Source organism: Oncorhynchus mykiss, chromosome 2, assembly GCF_013265735.2.
Source record: "Oncorhynchus mykiss isolate Arlee chromosome 2, USDA_OmykA_1.1, whole genome shotgun sequence".
In the NCBI taxonomy this organism is placed as follows: domain Eukaryota; kingdom Metazoa; phylum Chordata; class Actinopteri; order Salmoniformes; family Salmonidae; genus Oncorhynchus; species Oncorhynchus mykiss.
In genome coordinates, this window is record NC_048566.1 from 82828048 (window position 1) to 82855916 (window position 27869).

Here is a 27869-nt window from a genome sequence, read left to right on the forward strand (position 1 = left end):
TTCTCCGTTGCCCCCCTCTCCGCATCACTACCATCTTCCTCTGCCGGCTCGGGTGCTGAGCCTATGCAGCTGGGGAGAGAGGGAACGGAGAATCACCAACCGCCTCTGTCTCTATTGCGGTTCCGCTGGTCATTTTGTCACTTCATGTCCAGTAAAAGCCAGAGCTCATCAGTAAGCGGAGGGCTACTGGTGAGCGCTACTACTCCTGTCTCTCCTTCAAGATCCTGCACTACCTTGTCGGTCCATCTACGCTGGACCGGTTCGTCAGCTTCCTGCAGTGCCTTGATAGACTCTGGGGCGGAGGGCTGTTTTATGGACGAGACCTGGGCTCGGGAACATGACATTCCTCTCAGACAGTTAAGGGAGCCCACGGCCTTGTTCGCCTTGGATGGTAGTCCTCTCCCCAGGATTCAGCGTGAGACGCTACCTTTAACCCTCACTGTCTCTGGTAATCATAGCGAAACCATTTCTTTTTTAATTTTTCGTTCACCTTTTACACCTGTTGTTTTGGGCCATCCCTGGCTAGTTTGTCATAATCCTTCTATTAATTGGTCTAGTAATTCTATCCTCTCCTGGAACGTCTCTTGTCATGTGAAATGTTTAATGTCTGCTATCCCTCCTGTTTCCTCTGTCTCTTCTTCACAGGAGGAGCCTGGTGATTTGACAGGGGTGCCGGAGGAATATCACGATCTGCGCACGGTGTTCAGTCGGTCCAGGGCCACCTCTCTTCCTCCACACCGGTCGTATGATTGTAGTATTGATCTCCTTCCGGGAACCACTCCCCCCCGGGGTAGAGTATACTCTCTGTCGGCTCCCGAACGTAAGGCTCTCGAAGATTATTTGTCTGTAGCTCTTGCCGCCGGTACCATAGTCCCCTCCTCCTCTCCCGCCGGAGCGGGGGTTTTTTTTGTTAAGAAGAAGGACGGGTCCCTGCGCCCCTGCATAGATTATCGAGGGCTGAATGACATAACAGTGAAGAATCGTTATCCGCTTCCTCTTATGTCTTCAGCCTTCGAGATCCTGCAGGGAGCCAGGTTTTTCACTAAGTTGGACCTTCGTAACGCTTACCATCTCGTGCGCATCAGGGAGGGGGACGAGTGGAAGACGGCGTTTAACACTCCGTTAGGGCACTTTGAATACCGGGTTCTTCCTTTCGGCCTCGCTAACGCTCCAGCTGTCTTTCAGGCATTAGTCAATGATGTCCTGAGAGACATGCTGAACATCTTTGTTTTCGTTTACCTTGACGACATCCTGATTTTTTCACCGTCACTCCAGATTCATGTTCAGCACGTTCGACGTGTCCTCCAGCGCCTTTTAGAGAATTGTCTTTTTGTGAAGGCTGAGAAGTGCACTTTTCATGCCTCCTCCGTCACATTTCTCGGTTCTGTTATTTCCGCTGAAGGCATTAAGATGGATCCCGCTAAGGTCCAAGCTGTCATTGATTGGCCCGTCCCTAAGTCACGCGTCGAGCTGCAGCGCTTTCTCGGCTTCGCGAACTTCTATCGTCGTTTCATCCGTAATTTCGGTCAGGTGGCAGCTCCTCTCACAGCCCTTACTTCTGTCAAGACGTGCTTTAAGTGGTCCGTTTCCGCCAAGGGAGCTTTTGATCTCCTCAAGAATCGTTTTACATCCGCACCTATCCTTGTTACACCTGACGTCTCTAGACAGTTCGTTGTCGGGTTGACTGTCTGGGGAATTGAGAGGCAGGTAAAGCAAGCACTCACTCACACTCCGTCGCCGCGCGCTTGTCCTAGGAACCTTCTTTTCGTTCCCGTTCCTACTCGTCTGGCCGTTCTTCAGTGGGCTCACTCTGCCAAGTTAGCCGGCCACCCTGGCGTTCGGGGTACGCTTGCTTCCATTCGCCAGCGTTTTTGGTGGCCCACCCGGGAGCATGACACGCGTCGTTTTGTGGCTGCTTGTTCGGTCTGCGCGCAGACTAAGTCCGGTAACTCCCCTCCTGCCGGCCGTCTCAGGCCGCTTCCCATTCCCTCTCGACCGTGGTCTCACATCGCCTTAGATTTTGTCACCGGACTGCCTTCGTCAGCGGGGAAGACTGTTATTCTTACGGTTGTCGATAGGTTCTCTAAGGCGGCTCATTTCATTCCCCTTGCTAAGCTTCCTTCTGCTAAAGAGACGGCACAAATCATCATCGAGAATGTTTTCAGAATTCATGGCCTTCCGTCAGACGTCGTTTCGGACAGAGGTCCGCAATTCACGTCTCAATTTTGGAGGGAGTTTTGCCGTTTGATTGGGGCTTCCGTCAGTCTCTCTTCCGGCTTTCACCCCCAGTCTAACGGTCAAGCAGAACGGGCCAATCAGACTATTGGTCGCATCTTACGCAGTCTTTCTTTTCGCAACCCTGCGTCTTGGTCAGAACAGCTCCCCTGGGCAGAATACGCCCACAACTCGCTTCCTTCGTCTGCGACCGGGCTATCTCCTTTTCAGAGTAGCCTCGGGTACCAGCCTCCGCTGTTCTCATCTCAGTTCGCCGAGTCCAGCGTCCCCTCCGCTCAGGCTTTTGTCCAACGTTGCGAGCGCACCTGGAAGAGGGTCAGGTCTGCACTTTGCCGTTATAGGGCGCAGACTGTGAGAGCTGCTAATAAGCGTAGAACTAAGAGTCCTAGATATTGTCGCGGTCAGAGAGTTTGGCTCTCCACTCAGAACCTTCCCCTTAAGACAGCTTCTCGCAAGTTGACCCCGCGGTTCATTGGTCCGTTCCGTATTTCTCGGATCATTAATCCTGTCGCAGTGCGACTTCTTCTTCCGCGATATCTTCGTCGCATCCACCCGGTCTTCCATGTCTCCTGTGTTAAGCCCGTTCTTCGCGCCCCCGCTCGTCTTCCCCCCCCCCCCCCCCCATCCTTGTCGAGGGCGCACCTATCTACAGGGTCCGTAAGATTTTGGACATGCGTCCTCGGGGCCGTGGTCACCAGTACCTAGTGGATTGGGAGGGGTACGGTCCTGAGGAAAGGAGTTGGGTTCCCTCTCGGGACGTGCTGGACCGTTCGCTGATCGATGATTTCCTCCGTTGCCACCAGGTTTCCTCCTCGAGTGCGCCAGGAGGCGCTCGGTGAGTGGGGGGGTACTGTCATGTATTGTCATGTTGTGTCCTGTTCCTGTTCTTTCTCTTCACCCTGTCTCCCTCTGCTGGTCGTATTAGGTTACCTTTTCTTCCCCTCTTTCCCCCAGCTGTTTCTTGTCTTCTCTAACTACCTCGTTCACCCCTTTTCCCACCTGTTCCCTTTTTCCCTCTGATTAGGTCTCTATATCTCTCTCTGTTTCTGCTTCTGTCTTTGTCGGATTCTCGTTTGTGTTACTCATGCCTGAACCAGACTATCGTCGTGTTTGCTGCAACCTTGTCCTGTCCTGTCGGAATCTGCCTGTTCATCTAACCTTGTCCTGTCCTGTCGGAATCTGCCTGTCCATCTGAGCCTACGTGTGTTTCGTCATTAAAGAAACTCTGTTTTGTTAATTCACTTTTGGGTCCTCATTCACGCACCTGACAGTATTTCCCCAAAATGTTTGATGCCCGCCTACCAATCTGTCTTGTGTCCAGACCTTTCAGTGACAAAATATTTAAGTATGTTTCAATATTTTTACAAGACAGCCATGTATGAGTGGAATATCGGAGTTTGGTGAAATGCCAATTACATTTAAAGGCAGTGGTGTCATATGTTGCTGCATTCAAGCCTTAAGGTTATTTTCTTCTGAATATGGAAGTTTGAACTTTGTAAATAGGCCTTGGAACCACAGCTCCACCTATGAACCTATGCTGCTTCATTGCATTTACAACTGCTATCCTACAAGGTTCCTATTATACACACCCCATAATGCACAAATAATGCACTATGGCTATTTATTTAATCATTTTTGGTACATTTACCCCTTTTACTCCCCAATTTGTAGTTACAGTCTTGTCCCATCAATGCAACTCTTCTACGGACTCAGGAGAGATTAAGGTCAAGAGCCAAAACACGACCCTGCCAAGCCACACTGCTTCTTGACACTCTGCTTGCTTAACCAGCCGCACCAATGTGTCGGAGGAAACACCATCCAACTGGCGACCGGAGTCAGCTTGCAGATGACCGGTCCACCACAAGGAGTCACTAGAGTGCGATGGGACAAGGAAATCCCGTCCGGCCAAACCCTTCCATAACCCGGACGACGCTGGGCCAATTGTGCACCGCCTCTTGGGTCTCCCGGTCATGGCCGGCTGTGACACAGCCTGGGATCAAACCCGGGTCTGTAGTGACGCCACTAGGGAGGCCCCTATGGATAATTTATTTAGTTTATGTCAGTGATTTCCATCTTTCTCTCTCACCTGGAGTACAGGTGTCCCATTGATGTAGACTGTGTTGTTGTTGACCATCTCCACAATGGCCACCCCCAGGTTGCAACGGATGCCAAAGGAGATGCAGAAGCCCAGTCCGCTGAGAATGGCGATGATGTAGCGCTTGGGCAGGCCGCAGCAACCGCAGTCAAACAGAGGGGCATTGTGGCGAGGAGCCACCGGTTGCCCGTCCTCCGTGAGCTCCATCTGGTCATCCTCGTCCACATTGGTCCCATCAATTTTCCTGTAACACAAAACATGGGAGTTGAGAAAACAATCAACGTTCTTACAAATTTCCACAGGATGACATTGGTAAGTGTTTAATGGATGACATTGTCATACTACACTACACAGGCCTACTACAATCAAGTATGGTGTATACAAAAAGTATTTGTATACCTGATACCCTTGAATGACACTTTACATTAAATCTACTATGATATTTAAAACAGTCTTTAAAAGACAGGAAGGAGAGGAGACTGCCCACTACCCATGAGAGTTACAAGGTGAACTCAGCATGCCATTCTGAAAAGGTCCCTGTGCATCTGATATTTGGTTCCTCCTCACCCTCCACCCCACTTCTGTACACCTGTTCCACTACCCAGCGTCTCTCTCTGCCCTCATCCCGCAGCGAGCAGGAATTGCTTTCATCTGGCCGCTTCAGATCTCCACCTGAGTACCTCTATCTGGGAAGAAATTAATATGGGGGTCTTGTTTTTTATCATGCATTTGGTCTCCCTAGCACATACAGCCATTGTTATTGAATGGTATGTCCTAAGTATATATATATATGTGTTTTCAATCCCCTTCATATGGACAGCTGTCGTGATACACAGGCAAATACGGTCAGTGTTTGAAGCGTCATCCCATCCATCACAAACAAACTGAATGTGAACAGTATCAGCCTCTTTGTGTTACATTGGTGTGGAGTTCATTTGCACAGCACAAACCCAATGGATGACAGTGTAATAGATATTCTCAACACACCTCCAGGCAGTTTACAGACAGAGTGTTTGATGGACAAGTGGGCAAAAAGGAGAGTCTAGCAAACTCGTATCCAATCTTTTAAGACACCGTGAAAAAATCCCTTGTTTGCTACAATTGTTATGTTAAGGGACAGGAAACTGCCCTATAGAGAAGCTGTTGAGGCTTTATTTGCTACCTTTGACCCAACCCATTGAAATGTGTGAGTGAAGCATCTTATCAACTGTCTTCAGCCATAGTGTCCATTGACAGACTGAGTCAGCCATTTTGAATTTGCACCATAATCAGGTTCCCGAAGTAGCGCATGAGAGTATAGAGCGCTAATTTTATCTGCTGCAGAACCGGTAAAGTGCACCTTAAAAGCACTTAAAAACATTAAAAGTGTTAAAGCTAGGCTTGTAAAGGAAGGGTATATTACCTGAAACTTTTGAAGTTTACCAGTAAACTACCAGAAGCTTTTTAACCTTCAAGGAATTTATAGAATTTGATCAGATGACATCTAGTGGCTTTTTTTGGGTACTTCAATTTATAAGAGGCGTCTGTAATTATCTCTGGCAATCTGTGTGGCCTTCTGATTTTAAAATAAATAAAAAATAAACCCCTATTTAATGTTTAATATGAGGACTTCAACACATTCTATTGTTTTTTACACACTTGTTTATTTTACTATGTCAAAATGTCTTTGTTGTAAATGTTTTGGGCCCAAACTGGTGGCAGTTGTGAAATAAGACAAGAGTTGGAAGAGTTGCAGAGTTAACTGAAAATAATGCCATTGTTGATAAGATGTTTTTTCATTAATTAGGCTATTTTCTCTTGAACCCTATGTTCTATATACTAGAAACTCATGGACAATATGGACAGTTGGACACAGATACAAAAAATGAATACTATATATTAATATTTTCTTTTTCAATGATAAATGGCCATAATTGACATAGATTGCCATAGATTACCATAGATTGTTAATTATCATTCTTCCATTAACTTTGGTAAATTACCAGTAGCTTTGCAACCCTAGTCAAAGCATTAGCGGTAGCAAAACATAGAACAACCACAAATGCAATATACAGTGCATTCTGAAAGTATTCAGACCCCTTGACTTTTTCCACACTTTATGTTACAGCCTTATTCTAAAATTAATTAAATTGTTTTCTCCCCCTCATCAATCTACACACAATACCCAATAATGACAAAGCAATAACAGGTTTAGACATTTTTACAAATTGATAAAAAATACAAAAATTAAATATACATTTACATATGTATTCAGACCCTTTACTCAGTACTGTGGTTCAATTCCGGGCACTGGCTGGGCCACTCAAGAACATTCAGAGATCTGTCCCAAAGCCAGTCCTGCGTTGTCTTGGCCGTGTGCTTAGGGTCGTTGTCCTGTGGGAAGGTGAATGTGGAGCAGGTTTTCATGAAGGATCTCTCTGTACATTTCTCCGTCCATCCTTCCCTCGATCTTGACTAGTCTCCCAGTCCCTGCCACTGAAAAACATCACCACAGCATGATGCTGCCACCACCATGCTTCCCGGTAGTGATTGTGCCAGGTTTTCTCCAGATGTGACGCTTGGCATTCAAGCCAAAGAGTTCAATCTTGATTTCATCAGACAAGAAAATATTGCTTCTCATTGTCTGAGGGTGCCTTTTCGCAAACTCCAAACGGGCTGTCATGTGCCTTTTACTGGGGAGTGGCTTCCGTCTGGCCACTCTACCATAAAGGCCTGATTGGTGGGGGGCTGCAGAGATGGTTGTCCTTCTGGAAGGTTCTCCCATCTGCACAGAGGAACTCTGGAACTCTGTCAGAGTGACCATTGGGTTCTTGGTCACCTCCCTGACCAAGGCCCTTCTCCACCAATTGCTCAGTTTGGCCGTGCAGCGAGCTCTAGGATGAGTCTTGGTGGTTCCAAACTTCTTCCATTTAAGAATGATGGAGACCATTGTGTTCTTGGGGACCTTCAATGCTGTAGACATATTTTGGTACCTTTCCCCAGATCTGTGCCTCGACACAATCCCGTTTTGGAGCTCTACGGACAATTCCTTCAACCTCATGGCTTGGTTTTTGCTCTAAAATGCACTGTCAACTGTGGGACAGTGCATGTGGGACAGTGCACTGCAGCAGGTAGCCTAGTGGTTAGAGCGTTGGGCCAGTAACCGAAAGGTTGCTAGATCAAGTCTCTGAGCTGACAAGGTAAAAATCTGTCATTCTGCCCTTGAACAAGGCAGTTAACCCACTGCTCCTAGCCTGTCATTGTAAATAATAATTTGTTCTTAACTGACTTGCCTAGTTAAATAAAATATATTCAGACAGGTGTGCCTTTCCAAATCATGTCCACTCATTTGAATTTACCACAGATGGACTCCAATCAAGTTGTAGAAACATCTTAAGGATCATCAATGGAAACTCATTTTCGAGTCTCATAGCAAAGGGTCTGAATACATATGTAAATAAGGTATTTCTGTTTAAAATAAATTATACATGTGCAAACATTTCTTAAACCCTGGCCTGAAAGTAGTAGCCACTTCAAAGTAGTCACCTTTTGCCTTGATAACAGCTTTGCACACTCTTGGCATTCTCTCAACCAGCTTCAACTGGAATGCTTTTCCAATGTTCTTGAAGGAGTTCCCACATATGCTGATAACTTGTTGGCTGCTTTTCCTTCATTATGCGGTCCAACTCATCCCCTACCATCTCAATTGGGTTGAGTTTGGGTGATTGTGGAAGCCATGTCATCTGATGCAGCACATCATCGCTCTCCTTCTTGGTCAAATAGCCATTACACAGCCTGAAGGCATGTTGGGTCATTGTCCTGTTGAAAAACAAATGACGGTCCCACTAAGCATAAACCAGATGGGATGGCGTATTGCTGCAAAATGCAGTTGTAACCATGCTGGTTCAGTGTGCCTTGAATTCTAAATAAATCACAGACATTGTCACCAGCAAAGCAGCACCACCATCACACCTTCTCCTCCATGCTTCACGGTGGGAACCAGACATGCGGAGATCATCCGTTCACCTACTCTGCGCCTCACAAAGACACAGCGGCTGAAACAAAAAATCTCAAATTTGGACAGATTTCCACCAGTCTGATGTCCATTGTTTGTGTTTCTTGGCTGAAGCAAGTCTCTTCTTATTATTGCTGATCTTTATTAGTGGTTTCTTTGCAGCAATTCGATCATGAAAGCCTGATTCACACAGTCTCCTCTGAACAGTTGATGTTGAGATGTTGTTACGGTGAGTGAATGAGGACCCAAAAGCGAACTAACTTAAACAGAGCTTCTTTAATAACCAAACATAGGTAGGCTCAGATAGACCGGCAGATTCCGACAGGACAGGACAAGGTTACAGCAAACATGACGATAGTCTGGCTCAGGCATGAAACACAACAAACAAGAATCCGACAAAGACAGGAGCAGAAACAGAGAGAGATATAGAGACCTAATCAGAGGGAAAAAGGGAACAGGTGGGAAAAGGGGTGACGAGGTGGTTAGGAGGAGACAAGGCACAGCTGGGGGAAAGAGGGGGAGAAAAGGTAACCTAACAACGACCAGCAGAGGGAGACAGGGTGAAGGGAAAGGACAGAGACAAGACACAACATGACAGTACATGACAGTACCCCCCCACTCACCGAGCGCCTCCTGGCGCACTCGAGGAGGAAACCTGGCGGCAACGGAGGAAATCCTCGATCAGCGCACGGTCCAGCACGTCCCGAGAGGGAACCCAACTCCTCTCCTCAGGACCGTACCCCTCCCAATCTACGAGGTACTGGTGACCACGGCCCCGAGGACGCATGTCCAAAATTCTACGGACCCTGTAGATGGGTGCGCCCTCGACAAGGATGGGGGGGGGGGGGGGGGGGAAGACGAGCGGGGGCGCGAAGGACGGGCTTGATGCAGGAGACATGGAAGACCGGGTGGACGCGACGAAGGTATCGCGGAAGAAGAAGTCGAACTGCGACAGGATTAATGACCCGAGAAATACGGAACGGACCAATGAACCGCGGGGTCAACTTGCGAGAAGCCGTCTTAAGGGGAAGGTTCTGAGTGGAGAGCCAAACTCTCTGACCGCGACAATATCTAGGACTCTTAGTTCTACGCTTATTAGCAGCCCTCACAGTCTGCATCCTATAACGGCAAAGTGCAGACCTGACCCTCTTCCAGGTGCGCTCGCAACGTTGGACAAAAGCCTGAGCGGAGGGGACGCTGGACTCGGCGAACTGAGATGAGAACAGCGGAGGCTGGTACCCGAGGCTACTCTGAAAAGGAGATAGCCCGGTCGCAGACGAAGGAAGCGAGTTGTGGGCGTATTCTGCCCAGGGGAGCTGTTCTGACCAAGACGCAGGGTTGCGAAAAGAAAGACTGCGTAAGATGCGACCAATAGTCTGATTGGCCCGTTCTGCTTGACCGTTAGACTGGGGGTGAAAGCCGGAAGAGAGACTGACGGAAGCCCCAATCAAACGGCAAAACTCCCTCCAAAATTGAGACGTGAATTGCGGACCTCTGTCCGAAACGACGTCTGACGGAAGGCCATGAATTCTGAAAACATTCTCGATGATGATTTGTGCCGTCTCTTTAGCAGAAGGAAGCTTAGCAAGGGGAATGAAATGAGCCGCCTTAGAGAACCTATCGACAACCGTAAGAATAACAGTCTTCCCCGCTGACGAAGGCAGTCCGGTGACAAAATCTAAGGCGATGTGAGACCACGGTCGAGAGGGAATGGGAAGCGGCCTGAGACGGCCGGCAGGAGGGGAGTTACCGGACTTAGTCTGCGCGCAGACCGAACAAGCAGCCACGAAACGACGCGTGTCATGCTCCCGGGTGGGCCACCAAAAACGCTGGCGAATGGAAGCAAGCGTACCCCGAACGCCAGGGTGGCCGGCTAACTTGGCAGAGTGAGCCCACTGAAGAACGGCCAGACGAGTAGGAACGGGAACGAAAAGAAGGTTCCTAGGACAAGCGCGCGGCGACGGAGTGTGAGTGAGCGCTTGCTTTACCTGCCTCTCAATTCCCCAGACAGTCAACCCGACAACACGCCCCTCAGGGAGAATCCCCTCGGGGTCAGTGGAGGCTACTGAAGAACTGAAGAGACGAGATAAAGCATCAGGCTTGGTGTTCTTAGAGCCCGGACGATAAGAAATCACGAACTCGAAACGAGCGAAAAACAGCGCCCAACGCGCCTGACGCGCATTAAGTCGTTTGGCAGAACGGATGTACTCAAGGTTCCTATGGTCAGTCCAAACGACAAAAGGAACGGTCGCCCCCTCCAACCACTGTCGCCATTCGCCTAGGGCTAACCGGATGGCGAGCAGTTCGCGGTTTCCCACATCATAGTTACGTTCCGACGGCGACAGGCGATGAGAAAAATACGCGCATGGGTGGACCTTGTCGTCAGAGAGGGAGCGCTGAGAAAGAATGGCTCCCACGCCCACCTCTGACCTCGACAACGAACTGTCTAGAGACGTCAGGTGTAACAAGGATAGGAGCGGATGTAAAACGATTCTTGAGGAGATCAAAAGCTCCCTGGGCGGAAACGGACCACTTAAAGCACGTCTTGACAGAAGTAAGGGCTGTGAGAGGAGCTGCCACCTGACCGAAATTACGGATGAAACGACGATAGAAGTTCGCGAAGCCGAGAAAGCGCTGCAGCTCGACGCGTGACTTAGGGGCGGGCCAATCAATGACAGCTTGGACCTTAGCGGGATCCATCTTAATGCCTTCAGCGGAAATAACAGAACCGAGAAATGTGACGGAGGAGGCATGAAAAGAGCACTTCTCAGCCTTCACAAAAAGACAATTCTCTAAAAGGCGCTGGAGGACACGTCGAACGTGCTGAACATGAATCTGGAGTGACGGTGAAAAAATCAGGATGTCGTCAAGGTAAACGAAAACAAAGATGTTCAGCATGTCTCTCAGGACATCATTGACTAATGCCTGAAAGACAGCTGGAGCGTTAGCGAGGCCGAAAGGAAGAACCCGGTATTCAAAGTGCCCTAACGGAGTGTTAAACGCCGTCTTCCACTCGTCCCCCTCCCTGATGCGCACGAGATGGTAAGCGTTACGAAGGTCCAACTTAGTGAAAAACCTGGCTCCCTGCAGGATCTCGAAGGCTGAAGACATAAGAGGAAGCGGATAACGATTCTTCACTGTTATGTCATTCAGCCCTCGATAATCTATGCAGGGGCGCAGAGACCCGTCCTTCTTCTTGACAAAAAAAAACCCCGCTCCGGCGGGAGAGGAGGAGGGGACTATGGTACCGGCGTCAAGAGCTACAGACAAATAATCTTCGAGAGCCTTACGTTCGGGAGCCGACAGAGAGTATAGTCTACCCCGGGGGGGGGGGTGGTTCCCGGAAGGAGATCAATACTACAATCATACGACCGGTGTGGAGGAAGAGAGGTGGCCCTGGACCGACTGAACACCGTGCGCAGATCGAGCCGGCAGAGGAAGATGGAAGATGGTAGTGATGCAGAGAGGGGGGCAACGGAGAACGCGAGCTCCTTTCCACGAGCTCGGTGACGAAGATCAACCCGTCGCTCAATGCGAAATAGCGAGTTCAATCAAGGAATCCACGCTGGAAGGAACCTCCCGGGAGAGAATCTCATCCTTTACCTCTGCGCGGAGACCCTCCAGAAAACGAGCGAGCAAAGCCGGCTCGTTCCAGCCACTGGAGGCAGCAAGAGTGCGAAACTCAATAGAGTAGTCTGTTATGGATCGATTACCTTGACATAGGGAAGACAGGGCCCTGGAAGCCTCCTCCCCAAAAACAGATCGATCAAAAACCCGTATCATCTCCTCCTTAAAGTCCTGATACTGGTTAGTACACTCAGCCCTTGCCTCCCAGATTGCCGTGCCCCACTCACGAGCCCGTCCAATAAGGAGAGATATGACGTAGGCGACACGAGCAGTGCTCCTGGAGTAAGTGTTGGGCTGGAGAGAAAACACAATATCACACTGGGTGAGGAACGAGCGGCATTCAGTGGGCTCCCCAGAGTAACACGGCGGGTTATTGATTCTGGGCTCCGGAGATTCGAAAGCCCTGGAAGTGGCCGGTGGATCGAGGCGGAGATGGTGAACCTGTTCTGTGAGGTTGGAGACTTGGGTGGCCAGGGTCTCAACGGCATGTCGAGCAGCAGACACTTCCTGCTCGTGTCTGCCTAGCATCGCTCCCTGGATCCCGACGGCTGAGTGGAGAGGATCCGAAGTCGCTGGGTCCATTCTTGGTCGGATTCTTCTGTTACGGTGAGTGAATGAGGACCCAAAAGCGAACTAACTTAAACAGAGCTTCTTTAATAACCAAACATAGGTAGGCTCAGATAGACCGGCAGATTCCGACAGGACAGGACAAGGTTACAGCAAACATGACGATAGTCTGGCTCAGGCATGAAACACAACAAACAAGAATCCGACAAAGACAGGAGCAGAAACAGAGAGAGATATAGGGACCTAATCAGAGGGAAAAAGGGAACAGGTGGGAAAAGGGGTGACGAGGTGGTTAGGAGGAGACAAGGCACAGCTGGGGGAAAGAGGGGGAGAAAAGGTAACCTAACAACGACCAGCAGAGGGAGACAGGGTGAAGGGAAAGGACAGAGACAAGACACAACATGACAGTACATGACAGATGTATCTGTTACTTGAACTCTGTGAAGCATTTATTTTGGCTGCAATTGAAGGTGCAGTTAACTCTAATTAACTTATCCTTCCTGTGGAGTTCCTCATGAGAGCCAGTTTCATCATAGCCCTTGATGGTTTTTGCGACTGCACTTGAAGAAGCTTTCAAAGTTCTTGACATTTTCCTCTTTGACTGACCTTCATGTCTTAAAGTAATGATAGGCTGTTGTTTCTCTTTGCTTATTTGAGCTGTTCTTGCCATAATATGGACTTGGCCTTTTATCAAATAGGGTTATCTTCTGTATACCACACCTACCTTGTCACAACACAACTGATTGTCTCAAACATATTAAGAAGGAAAGAAAGAAATTCCACAAATTAACTTTTAAGAATGCACACCTGTTTATTTAAATGCATTCCAGGTGACTACCTCATGTAGCTGATTGAGAGAACGCCAAGAGTGTGCAAAGCTGTCATCAAGGCAAAGGGTGGCTAATGTGAGGAATCTCAAACATAAAATATATTTTGATTTGTTTAACACTTTTTTGGTAACTTCCTGATTCCATATGTGTTATTTCATAGTTTTGATGTATTCACTATTATTCTACAATGTTGACAATAGTACAAATAAAGAAAAACCCTTGAATGAGTAGGTGTGTTTAATCTTTTGACTGGTACTGTATATACAGTGCCTTGCGAAAGTATTCGGCCCCCTTGAACTTTGCGACCTTTTGCCACATTTCAGGCTTCAAACATAAAGATATAAAACTGTATTTTTTTGTGAAGAATCAACAACAAGTGGGACACAATCATGAAGTGGAACGACATTTATTGGATATTTCAAACTTTTTTAACAAATCAAAAACTGAAAAATTGGGCGTGCAAAATTATTCAGCCCCCTTAAGTTAATACTTTCTAGCGCCACCTTTTGCTGCGATTACAGCTGTAAGTCGCTTGGGGTATGTCTCTATCAGTTTTGCACATCGAGAGACTGACATTTTTTCCCATTCCTCCTTGCAAAACAGCTCGAGCTCAGTGAGGTTGGATGGAGAGCATTTGTGAACAGCAGTTTTCAGTTCTTTCCACAGATTCTCGATTGGATTCAGGTCTGGACTTTGACTTGGCCATTCTAACACCTGGATATGTTTATTTTTGAACCATTCCATTGTAGATTTTGCTTTATGTTTTGGATCATTGTCTTGTTGGAAGACAAATCTCCGTCCCAGTCTCAGGTCTTTTGAAGACTCCATCAGGTTTTCTTCCAGAATGGTCCTGTATTTGGCTCCATCCATCTTCCAATCAATTTTAACCATCTTCCCTGTCCCTGCTGAAGAAAAGCAGGCCCAAACCATGATGCTGCCACCACCATGTTTGACAGTGGGGATGGTGTGTTCAGGGTGATGAGCTGTGTTGCTTTTACGCCAAACATAACGTTTTGCATTGTTGCCAAAAAGTTCAATTTTGGTTTCATCTGACCAGAGCACCTTCTTCCACATGTTTGGTGTGTCTCCCAGGTGGCTTGTGGCAAACTTTAAACGACACTTCTTATGGATATCTTTAAGAAATGGCTTTCTTCTTGCCACTATTCCATAAAGGCCAGATTAGTGCAATATACGACTGATTGTTGTCCTATGGACAGAGTCTCCCACCTCAGCTGTAGATCTCTGCAGTTCATCCAGAGTGATCATGGGCCTCTTGGCTGCATCTCTGATCAGTCTTCTCCTTGTATGAGCTGAAAGTTTAGAGGGACGGCCAGGTCTTGGTAGATTTGCAGTGGTCTGATACTCCTTCCATTTCAATATTATCGCTTGCACAGTGCTCCTTGGGATGTTTAAAGCTTGGGAAATCTTTTTGAATCCAAATCCGGCTTTAAACTTCTTCACAACAGTATCTCGGACCTGCCTGGTGTGTTCCTTGTTCTTCATGATGCTCTCTGCGCTTTTGACAGACCTCTGAGACTATCACAGTGCAGGTGCATTTATACGGAGACTTGATTACACACAGGTGGATTGTATTTATCATCATTAGTCATTTAGGTCAACATTGGATCATTCAGAGATCCTCACTGAACTTCTGGAGAGAGTTTGCTGCACTGAAAGTAAAGGGGCTGAATAATTTTGCACGCCCAATTTTTCAGTTTTTGATTTGATAAAAAAGTTTGAAATATCCAATAAATGTCGTTCCACTTCATGATTGTGTCCCACTTGTTGTTGATTCTTCACCAAAAAATACAGTTTTATATCTTTATGTTTGAAGCCTGAAATGTGGCAAAAGGTCGCAAAGTTCAAGGGGGCCGAATACTTTCGCAAGGCACTGTATATATAGTTTTTTATCTAGTCCCCTGCTGTCAAAGATGCTGGGCTCCATTCCTACTCCCATGCACTCTTTAGAGGTCTATAGTATGTACACTATCCAGTCCTCTATTCATTTACAAGTCTTTCATGTGCAAGAACACCTTTATGAGGAGTTGCTTGAAAGGCCCACATTCGTAAATGAACAAAAGCCTGTTTTCTCCCATTAGCTATTAGCAAGCAGAATCTAACTCATCCCTGCCTCCCACAGCCACCCTTGTCTTTCCCCAACTCACCCCTGTCATCCCCAGCCCCTATCCATCCACCCCAACTCACCTCTTACAGAACATTACATTATTTATTTTGGAACACTTTACATGTGAACATGTGTAGTTTCATGTTATCACATGTTGCTTTGCATGTTGTCACATGTAAAGATCTTGTGAAATTCATACATTTTTTCCTTAAGGGACCCCTGCTTTCTCCATCCCCCAATCCTATTTCCCAGCTCACAGATTGTGCGCTCTTTTATCTAAAATAGACTGGACAAATGCTATGAGAATGGTTGATCATTATCAGAAGGAGGAAATGATGCTTGGCTCGCCTCAACACTAATAAAATAGTATTAGTGCCTTTTTAATAAAGTAGTTTCTATCCTCTAAGTAGACCAAATTGATCTCTGATCTACCGAGTGGATAAAAAACATGGAGATAATTATGCCTCAACAAAGAATTGAAAACAATCTCTCTTTCTCAAGAGCTTGTTTTCAATATCATCATTTTGGTCAAAGCTGCAGTGGCAAGTGGCAACATCAAAAACGTCCAACTGTAACCTATATTGTACTTTCTGACATTCAACTGACATATCATGTCAACTGATGGTATAATAAACAAAGTTGCTTTCCTTGTCAATCTCCTTGTCTTTTAAAGACAAAGAGTATGGATCCCTGTTTAAAATAGATCTGTAAAATCACAAGAACAACATTTAATTGATAATTGTCTTGATAAATCCAAAGTGATGTATTGTTTTACAGTCAGATGAAAGTTAAGTGTGACATCATCCTGTCTGCATGAGGTCCATGATGTCATTATCTCTATCCAGTGGTGGAAAAGGTTCCCAATTGTCATACTTGAGTAAAAGTAAAGATACCTTAATAGAAAATGACTCAAGTAAAAGTGAAAGTCACTCAGTAAAATATTACTTTGGTAAAGTCTAAAAGTATCTGGTTTTAAATATACTTAAGTATCAAAACTAAAAGTAAATGCAATAAATCCCTTAAAATTAAATATATTACGTAAACCAGACTGCACAATTTCTTTTCATTTACAGATGGCCAGAAGCACACTCCAACACTCAGACATAATTTACAAATGAAGCATTTGTGTTTAGTGAGTCTGCCAGTTTAGAGGCAGTAGGGATGACTACGTGTTCTCTTGATAAGTACATTCAACCTTTTTCCTGTCCTGAAAAGCTTTCGAAATGAAACAAGTACTTTTGGGTATCAGAGAAAATGTATGAGAGTAAAAAGTACATATTTGCTTCAGGAATGTAGTGAAGTAAAAGTAAATGTAGTAAAAGTAGAAAAACCTTAGTTTTTCGCACTGAAAATTGCCACAAAAGGTTATTCCAAGAACCCCATAGGAGGTGGGGTTCATCGAGGAACCTCCTTAGTTGGTGGGGGTTCTTTCAGGAACCTAACTGCCCAACTGAAACATTTGGATTTGAAAGGACCGCAGGTGCAGGCACTTAACTGAAATATTTAAAGATCTTCTCAACTTAAGGTATGGTTTGTCCCTTGTATGATCTAAATTGATATTGTTTTACGATGATACATCAATCTTTTCATATTTGTGCAAATCTTTCTAAAACGGTAAATGAACACAATTCAATGGATATCAATCAAATAGGTAAGAATATGAAGGCTATAAGAATATGTTGAAGGCTAGCTGTATTGGGTGAAGATAACTAAACTGCTTTTGTGTCTGTGTCTGCAGGTATACAGACGAGGAGGCATACAAAGGTATGTCAATTGGTAAGTGTGTTATGCAGATCACATTTACCATCTTCCTCTCTTACCTCTTCAATGAATATCCCATATCCCAGTTTTTGAAATTCACGTTCACCACAAAAATTAAGGTATGAATACTGTTGTGCGCATGTTTTGTTAATCATCTGTATAATTACATTTTTTTGGATTCACAGACTTCGCCCTCCCTAAACCTCTGATGAATATAACAGGAAACCTGCTCGATCACCATGCACTGCAAAATCATTCTGGCTGTGGATACGGAGAACATCAACACATTAACATCCACACGCCAGAGGATATACCCATTGGACTTTACTTCATATTTTGATTTCTTAATTCTGCATTGCCGTTAATATAAACACTGACAACTAAAATATTGTGTTATTGTTATGCATATTAATATTTTTTATAATAATAATAGGGGAGGGGGGGTAGTTTAAAAAAATGAACCCCAAAAAATGTTATTCAAAAGGTTATTCGAGTAACCATCAAAAGGGGTTCTTTGAAGAACCCTTTTAAAGGGTTTTTCAAATATGTTATAGTGGTTCCCCCACAGTTTCAATATGAAGAACCCCTCAAGGATACTCCAGGAACCTTTTCTTTTTAGATTGTAGTACTTTTACTTACTTTACACCACTGTGTCTATGAAGTTCTATGACTGTTGAGTTGTCACTCAGGTCATACAGAACAGAGGCTGTGTGTTTTATTGTTCAATGTCATTATCTCACAACCTTTTTTGTACCAAGGACAGCTGATATTTAAAGAAGCTATTACGAATGGGCTTAAACAGTGTCAGTTAACAGACTGGTCAGCAACTGCAACATTCTAGAGAGACCCTATTAAGAGAACCATGTCATTCCGTGTGATGTTTGTATTTCAGACAATAAATTTCGTCTCATGGGAAAAAGTATTTTGCTTTGGTATGATTTTTTACCATTTAGCGCAGTTTGGTAGGAAATACCTGGTCATTTCTGTACTGTGTCAAATGAAGTGTTAAGTTAATTATTGAATGGAATCATTTTCATGATGCTCACTTTATAGTCAGGCTATAATTGATTCATAAGGCAAAATTGAAAGAGTGATTAACTGGATCCATAATATATAACTCAATAAATAATGCAGTCTGTCCCAGAGCAATCTGGAATACCCTCTTGAAAAAACAAACAGGTTTCATCTGAAAATGAGATTTAGCCTAATGATTCATTCGGCTCATGCTTACTTCCTCTTTTCCTCTCTTGGTCTCTCTGGATTCACATTTCTTTAGTTTAATCTGCTAGTATTGATTTTAGCAGTTTGGTGGAATAGAATTTTCCCACAGCATGGATCCTTGTAGACTTTAATAAAGCACTTCATTCAGCATTTTCCCAGTGTTTGTAAAGTGTTTCAAATTAAACTGATGTAAATGTATGACATGAAATAGAAAGTTAGCTGACCACAGATTGATACAATTGGAATGAAAACACATTTTCAGTGTTCTGATATTACAATCCTAATATACTGTACATGATAACTGCTTGTTGGATAAATATGTCCAGTTCACCTTCTTTATACAATTTCATATTGTAGATTCTGAAATAATCAATCAACTGTTCACACTGTTTGGCTTGCTCTTGATCTATTTCATACTGCACAGTGAACATTCTGGCTCTCAACATGCAAAATTCCCTTTCACAGGAAATTGCCCACTTACTTGGTTTATCTATTTTAAGACAACAATCTACCTCATACGTGGAAGTTCCATATTCATCATCCTCCCCTTGTGAAATTTGTATCAGATATGAAATATGTATCATAATGTCTTAAAATAAAACCTTTGATTACATCACTGGGATTGCCTGGCAAGAAAAATAATCAAATATTTAGTTATCTCTGGGATCTCTGGGTACAGTACATGATGAGCTTCATGTTCTGCCTCTAAGGTTCTTCAACCCTCCTGTCCCCACCACTGGCTTTGTTCATAGATTTAAGAATTTTGACCAAATTATCTACGTTTGGGATTATAGGACCACAATTGTTTAACAGTGTATATACAGATTTTTATATAAAGATCCTAAAATACAGTAAGATAACTAAGATACAATACCTACAAGTACTTCAAAATATTATCTTACAACTCACTTATGTGAAATTATCGGATCTATTGCTATAAGGAGATATCAAACCCGCACTGTGCCGTGCTTTCACCCCATTGAGTCACACACATCTCTCAGTCAGAGAGTCGGGATTCACACCTATACAATCACAGTTCCCCCATAATTTCCAGACACTCCCAGACTCACCTCTGCAGGTTCCCCAGACCGTCTCCTACTGTATTCTTCACCTCCTCCTTCCCTGGTTTCAGAACCCGCTCCTTCAGCCCCGAAAACCCCCCAAAAGGCATCCTCTTCTGTTTCTCCCTGTCCTGTTCACTCTCTTTATTTCACAGTAGTATGTCTCTCCCCCTATTTCTTGCACACTTTGCTCTGAAAAACACAAAAAAGATCTGCTAGATGTGGTTGCTCATCTTTCCTGAGTTCTTATGCACCATGGGGCTGGCTCCGCCTTTGTGTGGTGCCACGGGTCCCTCAGACGTTCCTCAGATGTGAGATGGGCTTGTGCTGTCTGCCTCTCTCTGGCGTGACCAGGGGATCAGACTGGGATACAAGGGGATGATGGGCACAGTGAGGAATGACTAGGTGGAGGTGGAGGGTGTTCTTGTTGAGGCTAAGGGTGTGCAGATGTACACCTCAAGGTCCAAGGCACCAGATAGAACTCCTAGCATGGAATGGGTCACGTCACCTTCAGGAGGTTCAGTGGGAAGAGAGATACATGGAGGGAGGGAGAGAGAGTGAAAGAGTACAATCCACCACCTCAGTATCTTCGCATGGTGAGCTTTGTGTGGGTGCAGTAGGAGTGAACAGTCCCCTTTGCTTTCCTCGCCTTCTGATAGCTCCACCAGACGTTGCGTGGAGGGGCTGGGGTACCTGTCTGCCTCCCCTCCTAAAGTCCACCCCCAGTTCCCTCATTAGCTCCCAGCCCTCTAGCCCCACATCCTCAGCCAACCATGTTCATCTGATACCAACCTAGTGGATGAATGATTAAATATTGACAAGCTGCATTCAAAGAGAGACAAGAGTACCGTGGATGCTGTGGTGTAACATAAGACTCAACTATAATCATGTTCCCGGTACACCACTCCCCATTCTTTGGCAGCTTTTCCATAGGACTATCATTTGGATTATCTGTCAGCAGCAACAGAGCTAGCTACCGGTGAGCTATTCAGACAGAGATACTGTAGTTAGCTACCGGTGAGCTATTCAGACAGAGATACTGTAGCTAGCTATCGCCAGTGTCATACTGCTCTGCAGGTATACACTTACCTGCATGTGCATCTATTCAGTCACACCAAATGACACCTTTATGGGGGTTTCCCTAACTTCACGCTTATTTAACTGGTACGGGCAAGCCCCACCAGCCCACCTTTTTCCAGTGTGACTCTCTGTATTTGCCGGGTCATTAAATATGCATGCGGATATTGAGATTTAAAAATGTATCGGTGGTGCACCGAGCTCTAGACTCTGTTTTACTAATGGGTTGCACCAGAGTGACGGCTTGGGGCAGTGCTGCGCGCGTGCATGTGTCTCTGTGTGTGTGTTGTGAAAATGCCCTGCACCCACTTTTTCTGCAAGGACCCACTATCCAGACCCTCCAATTCGGTGGAAAGAACATTTAGTCTAAGAGGAAATGAGGGAATTCTGGATTTTGTTTCCTTGAGGTGGAGATGATGCTCTAGGAGTGTAATTCAGTAAGGAGTTATCTGGGACGACATGATGATATGTTGGTTGTGGTTTCATATGATGGGTCATTGATAGGGCCATAAAACTAGGGCCTGGTGTGTTGTCTCACATCAGATAGAGCAACGACTCTTCATGTTTGCATTAATGTTCATTTGAGATGCATCACATTAAAATGATGCCACCTGTCGGAGACAATGGGGTCCGGAGTGTACATTCAACTCCGTTGGGGTTCTTCTCTTTACACTTTCAGGAAAAGCCGTGCCTACCATCTAGTGGTTAGAAGGAGGTACAGGCCTAGACCATATCTATAATGAACTGATTGCTAAGTCTATAACCCCTTTATAGAAGGTGCATAATTTAAAGTGGTTCTCTAAGCAATATTGCTTCACCTCTTCTTTGTTAATAATTCCAGAGCTAAAAGAGTGTGTCTATCTATTTAATTTGGATAGTATGTCTGCCTATTTCCATGTTAAAGCCTCAGCCCTCCATACAAGATACCTTAAGTTTAAATCCATCAAAACTTGCGCTGGATGAATGTGGAGGGCATTGGAGCTGTCGATGGTGGGTCATGGACAGCCATAGCTAGACCAATGCCTCACTGTTGAACAGGAGCGTTTCTAGTAATATTCTAATGGGGGGACCAAGAACCAGTCCATGGGTGGCCATGGAAATTCTGAAAATTGTATCAGAAATAGCATACAAAGGTGGCCAATAATCTTGGAGGTGGGGCTGGTGCCACCACAGCCCCCCTTCTGGTACCGCCCCTGCTGTTGAGTACATAGCTGTATACAGTAGAATAGATCACAAGCTGTAGGCAGTTGTCACTAGTTACCACAGCTACAAAGTCAAGATGGGCTATATTATAATACATTTATGAAAACAAAAATCAGCTTTTTGGACTTAATTTAAGGTTAGGCATAAGGTTAGCAGTGTGTTAAGGTTAGGGTTAGGTTTAAAATCAGATTTTAAGAAAATTCATTTAAGAAATAGGCGGGGTTTATGACTTTGTGGCTGTGGTAGTGACGACTGCTGTAGGCTACGTTGACTCTCAGAGCTCCGTGAAATCTGCGGCATTAAGCGATATTAATGGGTCTAAATGAGCAAAAAGCTTCAAAATAAAAGTTCTCAGGTTACTTGAACACAAGATAACAAATCGTAGTGTTTGAATGTTAAATGACGAGACAGAAGCATTGATGCGAGTAACCAGTCTTGTTCAGTACATCACAATACATCCGGGTATCTCAAGCACACCGGGAAAACACATGAGTTGCAGTAATCAACATTTACCAACAGATGGCATCACTGTGCCATCTTACACCCATAACATCTTCCCTTTAATAAAATAGGACAGGAGGTGTCAATTCACGAACAAAACAAACCTAGTAATAATTTCCAACATGAACAGTTTAGTATTTTTTTTCCTTTTTTTTTTTCCTCAGGTAACAACAACACATTTTGATATTCTCTTCACTTCTATCTCTGTCTGTCAACAATCACTGATGGGAAAGCTACAGATTAAGTATTTTTGGTGGCTGGGACAGACGCCCGCAGCGTGAAAAGACAGGGGGCTTGTCTGCGAGGACTGCGGGTTCCCGCACAGGCGTGTCACCTGACTGTCTAAGGGGAGTATTGATGGGCGAAGGAGCAGCAGACCTGTGATCCCCTGGCTCTTCGCCCAGTGCCTCAGGCCCCATGTGACTTGCTGGGGTTCCGTATTTTGTCATGTGACCCCTTTGACCATCAGGGTTCTGAGTAGGTGCTGGCTCAGCAATCCGAAGGTCAACCCTGTTACGACGGTACAGTGATCCATTCACTTCGACCAAGTAGGAGCGTGGTGCCACTTTCTGTACACAGGATCCGAGTCTCCAGAGGCCTGTCCGGTCCCCTGGTAGTGGCTTCATTCGCACCGTTTCACCCACCCTGAGCTCAGGTAAGTATTTTGCTGATTTGTCGTAGATTTGTCGTAACTTGGAGACCTGTCTTCTGTGACGTAGCTTCACCAGCACGTCTGTCACCACACATGGCTCCAGAAGAGTGCTGGCTACTGGCAGAGCTGCTTTTAAGCGCCATGCTGCTATCCATACCTTCTGTCTGGGTATTGCGCCACTGCAGGATTGCTTTCCAGGCATCTTTTCCCTCTCCTTTTTGCAGAGGTTCTTTGCGATTTACTCCACCTTCCCATTAGCTTTTGGGTGTCGCGGTGATGAAGTGACGTGCTCGAATTCCCATCATGCAGCAAATTTTTTGATTGTTTTTGATCGTTGTCTCTGCTGAGAGGTCGGGGAGGAGGTCAATCTCCCAAAAGTCTGAGTAATGATCGACTACCAGCAGAAAGTCTTTGCCACTCTGCTGGAACAGATCTAGACTTACTATCTGCCAGGGGCGCATCGGTAGCTCGTGGGACATCATCTTCTCTCTCTGTTGCTCAATGGCATATTCATTGCAGATTGTGCATTTACTGACATAGTCTTTGATTTCACTCTGCATTCCTGGCCAATACAGTGTGTCACATGCTTGTCTGTAACAGGCCTCACCTCCTATGTGACTTGAGTGCACACACCAACATCTCAGGGCGCAGAGACCGGGGAATAACAACTATCTGACACTTGAATATTACTCCGTTTTGAACACTGAGCTCCTCTTTGACTGGCCAATATTCTCTGACGGCTAAAGCAGTTTCTTCCCTGCAGTCGGGCCAGCCCATCAGAATCACAGATCTCAATGCCTGGAGTTGCTCATCCCTGTCTGTGGGCTGTCTGATTTGTATAAGGCGCTGGTCCGTAACATTGAGGTAGTCAGCCTGGTTGATGTGTTCAACATCCACTTGCTCTGTTTGTAAGCTGCACACTGCTTGTTGTTCATGCATGGAGCCCTGCTGAGCGTGTCACTCACATACGTCTCTGGCCCTGGCTTACACACCACCTTGAGGTTGTAGTTTTGTAGGGCCAGTAGCATGCTCTGCAGTCGTTTTGGGACATTCAGAAGAGGCTCGCTGAATATAGCAATAAGGGGCTTGTGATCTGTCTCTGCTGTAATATTGTGGCACCCGTACAGGTAGTGGTGGAAGCGTTGGCATGCAAACACAATGCTGAGGCACTCCTTCTCTATCTGGGCATAGTTCTGCTCTGTTGGGGCGAGTGCCTTATTTATTTATTTTTCTTTTTTATTTCACCTTTATTTAACCAGGTAGGCTAGTTGAGAACAAGTTCTCATTTGCAACTGCGACCTGGCCAAGATAAAGCATAGCAGTGTGAACAGACAACACAGAGTTACACATGGAGTAAACAATTAACAAGTCAATAACACAGTAGAAAAAGAGGCGAATGCCACAGGCTGGCCCTCCTGCATGAGGCAACAGCCAAGTCCATACTGGCTTGAGTCACTCTGAATCGTGACAGGTTTTGACACATTGTAGTATCGCAGTACAGGTGTCTGGGTGACCAGTTGTTTTATTTCCCTCACTGCTGCGTCATGTTTTGGGAGCCAATGCCAGATGGTGTCCTTGTCCATGAGCCTCCTTAGTGGCTCACACACTTCAGAGAGCCGCGGTAGGAATTTGGCCAGGTAGGTGACGAATCCGACGAAGCGCTGCACTCCCTTCACGTCAGATGGGTGGGGCATTTCCAAGACAGCCTTCACTTTTTCAGGATCCGCCTTCAATCCGGTGGAGGACAAGATGTGCCCATGAAAGCGGACCTCTGGCACTTTAAACTGAAGCTTTTTTATGCTTAGCCTTAGCTTGACCTGTCTGCATCTGACCATCAGGGCCAGCAGCTTGGCATCATGGTCACATTCTGCCTCCTCATCACTGTCCCCACAGCCCACTACGAGGATGTCATCTACTATGGGTTCCACGCCACTGAGTCCCATCAACAGCTCATGCTGTTTCTGCTGATACACCTCTGGAGCCACGGAGACACCAAACGGAAGCTTCAACCACCTCTTCCTGCCCCAGGGTGTCCAAAAGGTGGTCATGTAGCTGCTGGGCTCGTAGAGCTTGCACTGCAGGAAGGCATCCCTGGCATCCACGAGCATGAGGACTCTGGCCTTTGGGAGCTTGTAAAGAACATCCTCCAACGTGGGCATAATGTAATGTGAATGTCGCAGAGCCCGGTTGAGGTGTTTAGGATCAATGCATATCCGTAGCTTGTCTGGTTTCATGACGATAACCATATTACTTATCCAGTCTGTAGGCTCGGTGACGGATATGATGTGGCCATCTGCTTTGTATTTGTCAAGCTGAGCCTTCGTAGCTGCTTTCATGGCCACTGGTACATTGCAGGGTGCACACTGGACAGGCTGGATTGCTGCGTCCAACTCAAAGTGGACTTCCCCAGGAACTGACTCGACCGGTGCGTTGAAGACATCATGGTACTTGCTTAGGAGTGTCTCCTTGCTCAGGGGCCCAGCCTGGACTTTGTCTATAATGTTAAGATCAGCTGGGATGGTGAAGTTAATAAGCCCAAGGCGCTCGCATGTAGAACCTGACAGTAATGGCTGTTGACTAGCCTCAACTATTTCAAACTCAAGGGTGTGTTTCTGGCCACGTAAAATACACTCTGTCACAAACAGGCCTAAAGAGGTCATGAACTGGCCTGGATACAGTTTAAGCTTGGTGCTACTCTGTGTGAGTTTGTCTCTGGGCGCGAGCCTCCTTTTGTCTTTAAGGCTCATAATGTTGCATGTGGCCCCTGAATCTAGCTGGCATTGCTGTGGTTTATTATTAAGTAGCAGAGTGACAAACCACTTTTGTCCTTTTGCCCTCACTGCCGCTATGCACTCGCTAGCATATACATCCTCTGTGCTGTCGTTCCCTTCATCTGTGCTTGTTTCCATGGAGTGCACTTTACCCTCCTTTATCTTGCTTTTCATGCAGACCCTTGCGAAGTGATTAGCTGTACCACAGGATTTGCATATTTTTCCATAGGCTGAGCAGTGTTTTTTTCCTCGTCCATGAGAAATGCCACAATATCGGCATGTATTGGTGTTGTCTACTGCAGAGTTGGCTGTTAGTATTAGCATTAGCTGTGGCGAAGGGGAATTTCTTTACTGGCTGCCTGAATGTAGCATTGACATTGTCCATATGTTGCCTTTCTAGCTCCGTGGACCTTATCCGTATATCAGTAAGCTCTGCTGCACGGCATGTCTCCACTGCCAAGGCCAGCGTCAGGTCACGTTCTCTCAGCAAACGTCTGCGGGTGCCTTCATCAGTTATGCCAAGCACAATCGTATCTCTGATCAGTTCATCTCTTAAAGCCCCATAGTCACATGTAGCTAGTGACAAAGCTGTCAATAGACTCCCCGTCCTCCTGTTTGCAACAACCGAAAACATAACGCTCGTAGATTACGTTCTTTGCTGGCTTAAAGGAATGTTCAAGAGCATCAAGAATAGCTGTAGCGTTACCTTGCTGAGCTGCTGTTAGGTTCAGGTTGTGTTTGTATACGTGTCGGCATTCAGTTCCCATTATAGTCCTCAAAGTGGCAGCCACTACCTCATCGTCCTTTTCCAGACGTCCCGTTGCTAGCGCATAGTCCTCCCATTCACCTCGAAACGTATCCCAGTTCATGCTCCAATCCCCGCTGAGCTTCATAATGGCGATTCCTCAGTAAAAGGCAGATGACAGCCCACTTGGATTGGTGGCAGCTAGAAAGCCTGTGACAACGACCACCGAATGCCGCCCGAACAAGGAGAGGCACCAACTTCAGCGGAAGTCGTGACACCGTGAAGCATGTTGGTGGCAGCATCCTGCTGTGTGGATGTTTTTCAGCGGCAGGTACTGGGAGACTAGTTAGGATTGATGGAAAGATGAACGGAGCAAAGTACAGAGAGATCCTTGATGAACACCTGCTCCAGAGCGCTCAGGACCTCAGACTGGGACAAAGGTTCAACAACCCTAAGCACACAGCCAAGACAATGCAGGAGTGGCTTCAGGACAAGTCTCAATGTCCTTGAGTGGCCTAGCCAGAGTCCGGACTTGAACCTGATCGAACATCTCTGGAAAGACCTGAAAATAGCTGTGCAGCGACGCTCCCCATCCAACCTGACAGAGCTTGAGAGGATCTGCAGAGAAGAATGGGAGAAACTTCCCAAATACAGATGTGCAAGCTTGTAGCATCATACCCCAGAAGACTCAAGGCTGTAATCACTGCCAAAGGTGATTCAATAAAGTACTGAGTAAGGGGTCCGAATACCTCTGTGATGTCAGTTTTTATTTTTTAGATATTTGCAAAACATTCTAAAAAACCTGTTTTTGCTTTGTCATTATGGGGTATTGTGTGTAGATTGATGAGGGGGAAAACAATTGAATCAGTTTTAGAATAAGGCTGTAACGTAATAAAATTTAGAAGAATTCAAGGGGTCTAAGTACTTTCCGATAGCACTGTATATAGAACTAACAGTACAGTAGAAAATAGCTGTAGACCTTTAGTTTAAATGGTACAGAAGCAAACATGTGTAGACTAATCAATCAATCACATTTATTTAAAAAAAAACTATTTACAGTGCTTTACTGACACTCGGCCAAAAAAACAAAAGAGCAAGCAATGCATATGCAGAAGCACAGTGGCTAAGAAAAGCTCCTCAGAAGGCAAGAACCTATGAAGGGCAATCTTTGTTTATTTATTTAAATAATATGTCATTTTTTTCCCTTCAATAAATGTATGCTTAAGTCACTTTAAACTATGATTTTGTGATTTTTAATCAGAAACATTTCCTGTAAATTAAGTAAAAACAATTCAGGGAAACTTTAATTCTGAAATGTAGCTCATGATCACGTCACCTTAATTTCGTAATATTCACTATAGACCTCGCCTATGGTTCGTTCAGCCACCCCTTTGGAAAAAATGA

General features: G+C 45.6%; 1 protein-coding gene across 1 annotated transcript in view; it reads right to left on the reverse strand.

Annotated features, from left to right (window-relative positions):
- The window catches only part of slc17a8 (solute carrier family 17 member 8), a 41286-nt gene extending 21262 nt beyond the window's left edge, over positions 1-20024 (reverse strand). The window contains exons 1-2 of the mRNA XM_021574127.2: positions 19526-20024; positions 4322-4574 (exon numbers count right to left, since the gene is read on the reverse strand). Coding sequence (XP_021429802.1) covers positions 4322-4574; positions 19526-19626 — 354 coding nt within the window. The 5' untranslated portion in view covers positions 19627-20024. The remainder of the gene's footprint in view (positions 1-4321; positions 4575-19525) is intronic.
- Positions 20025-27869: the final 7845 nt, after the last annotated feature.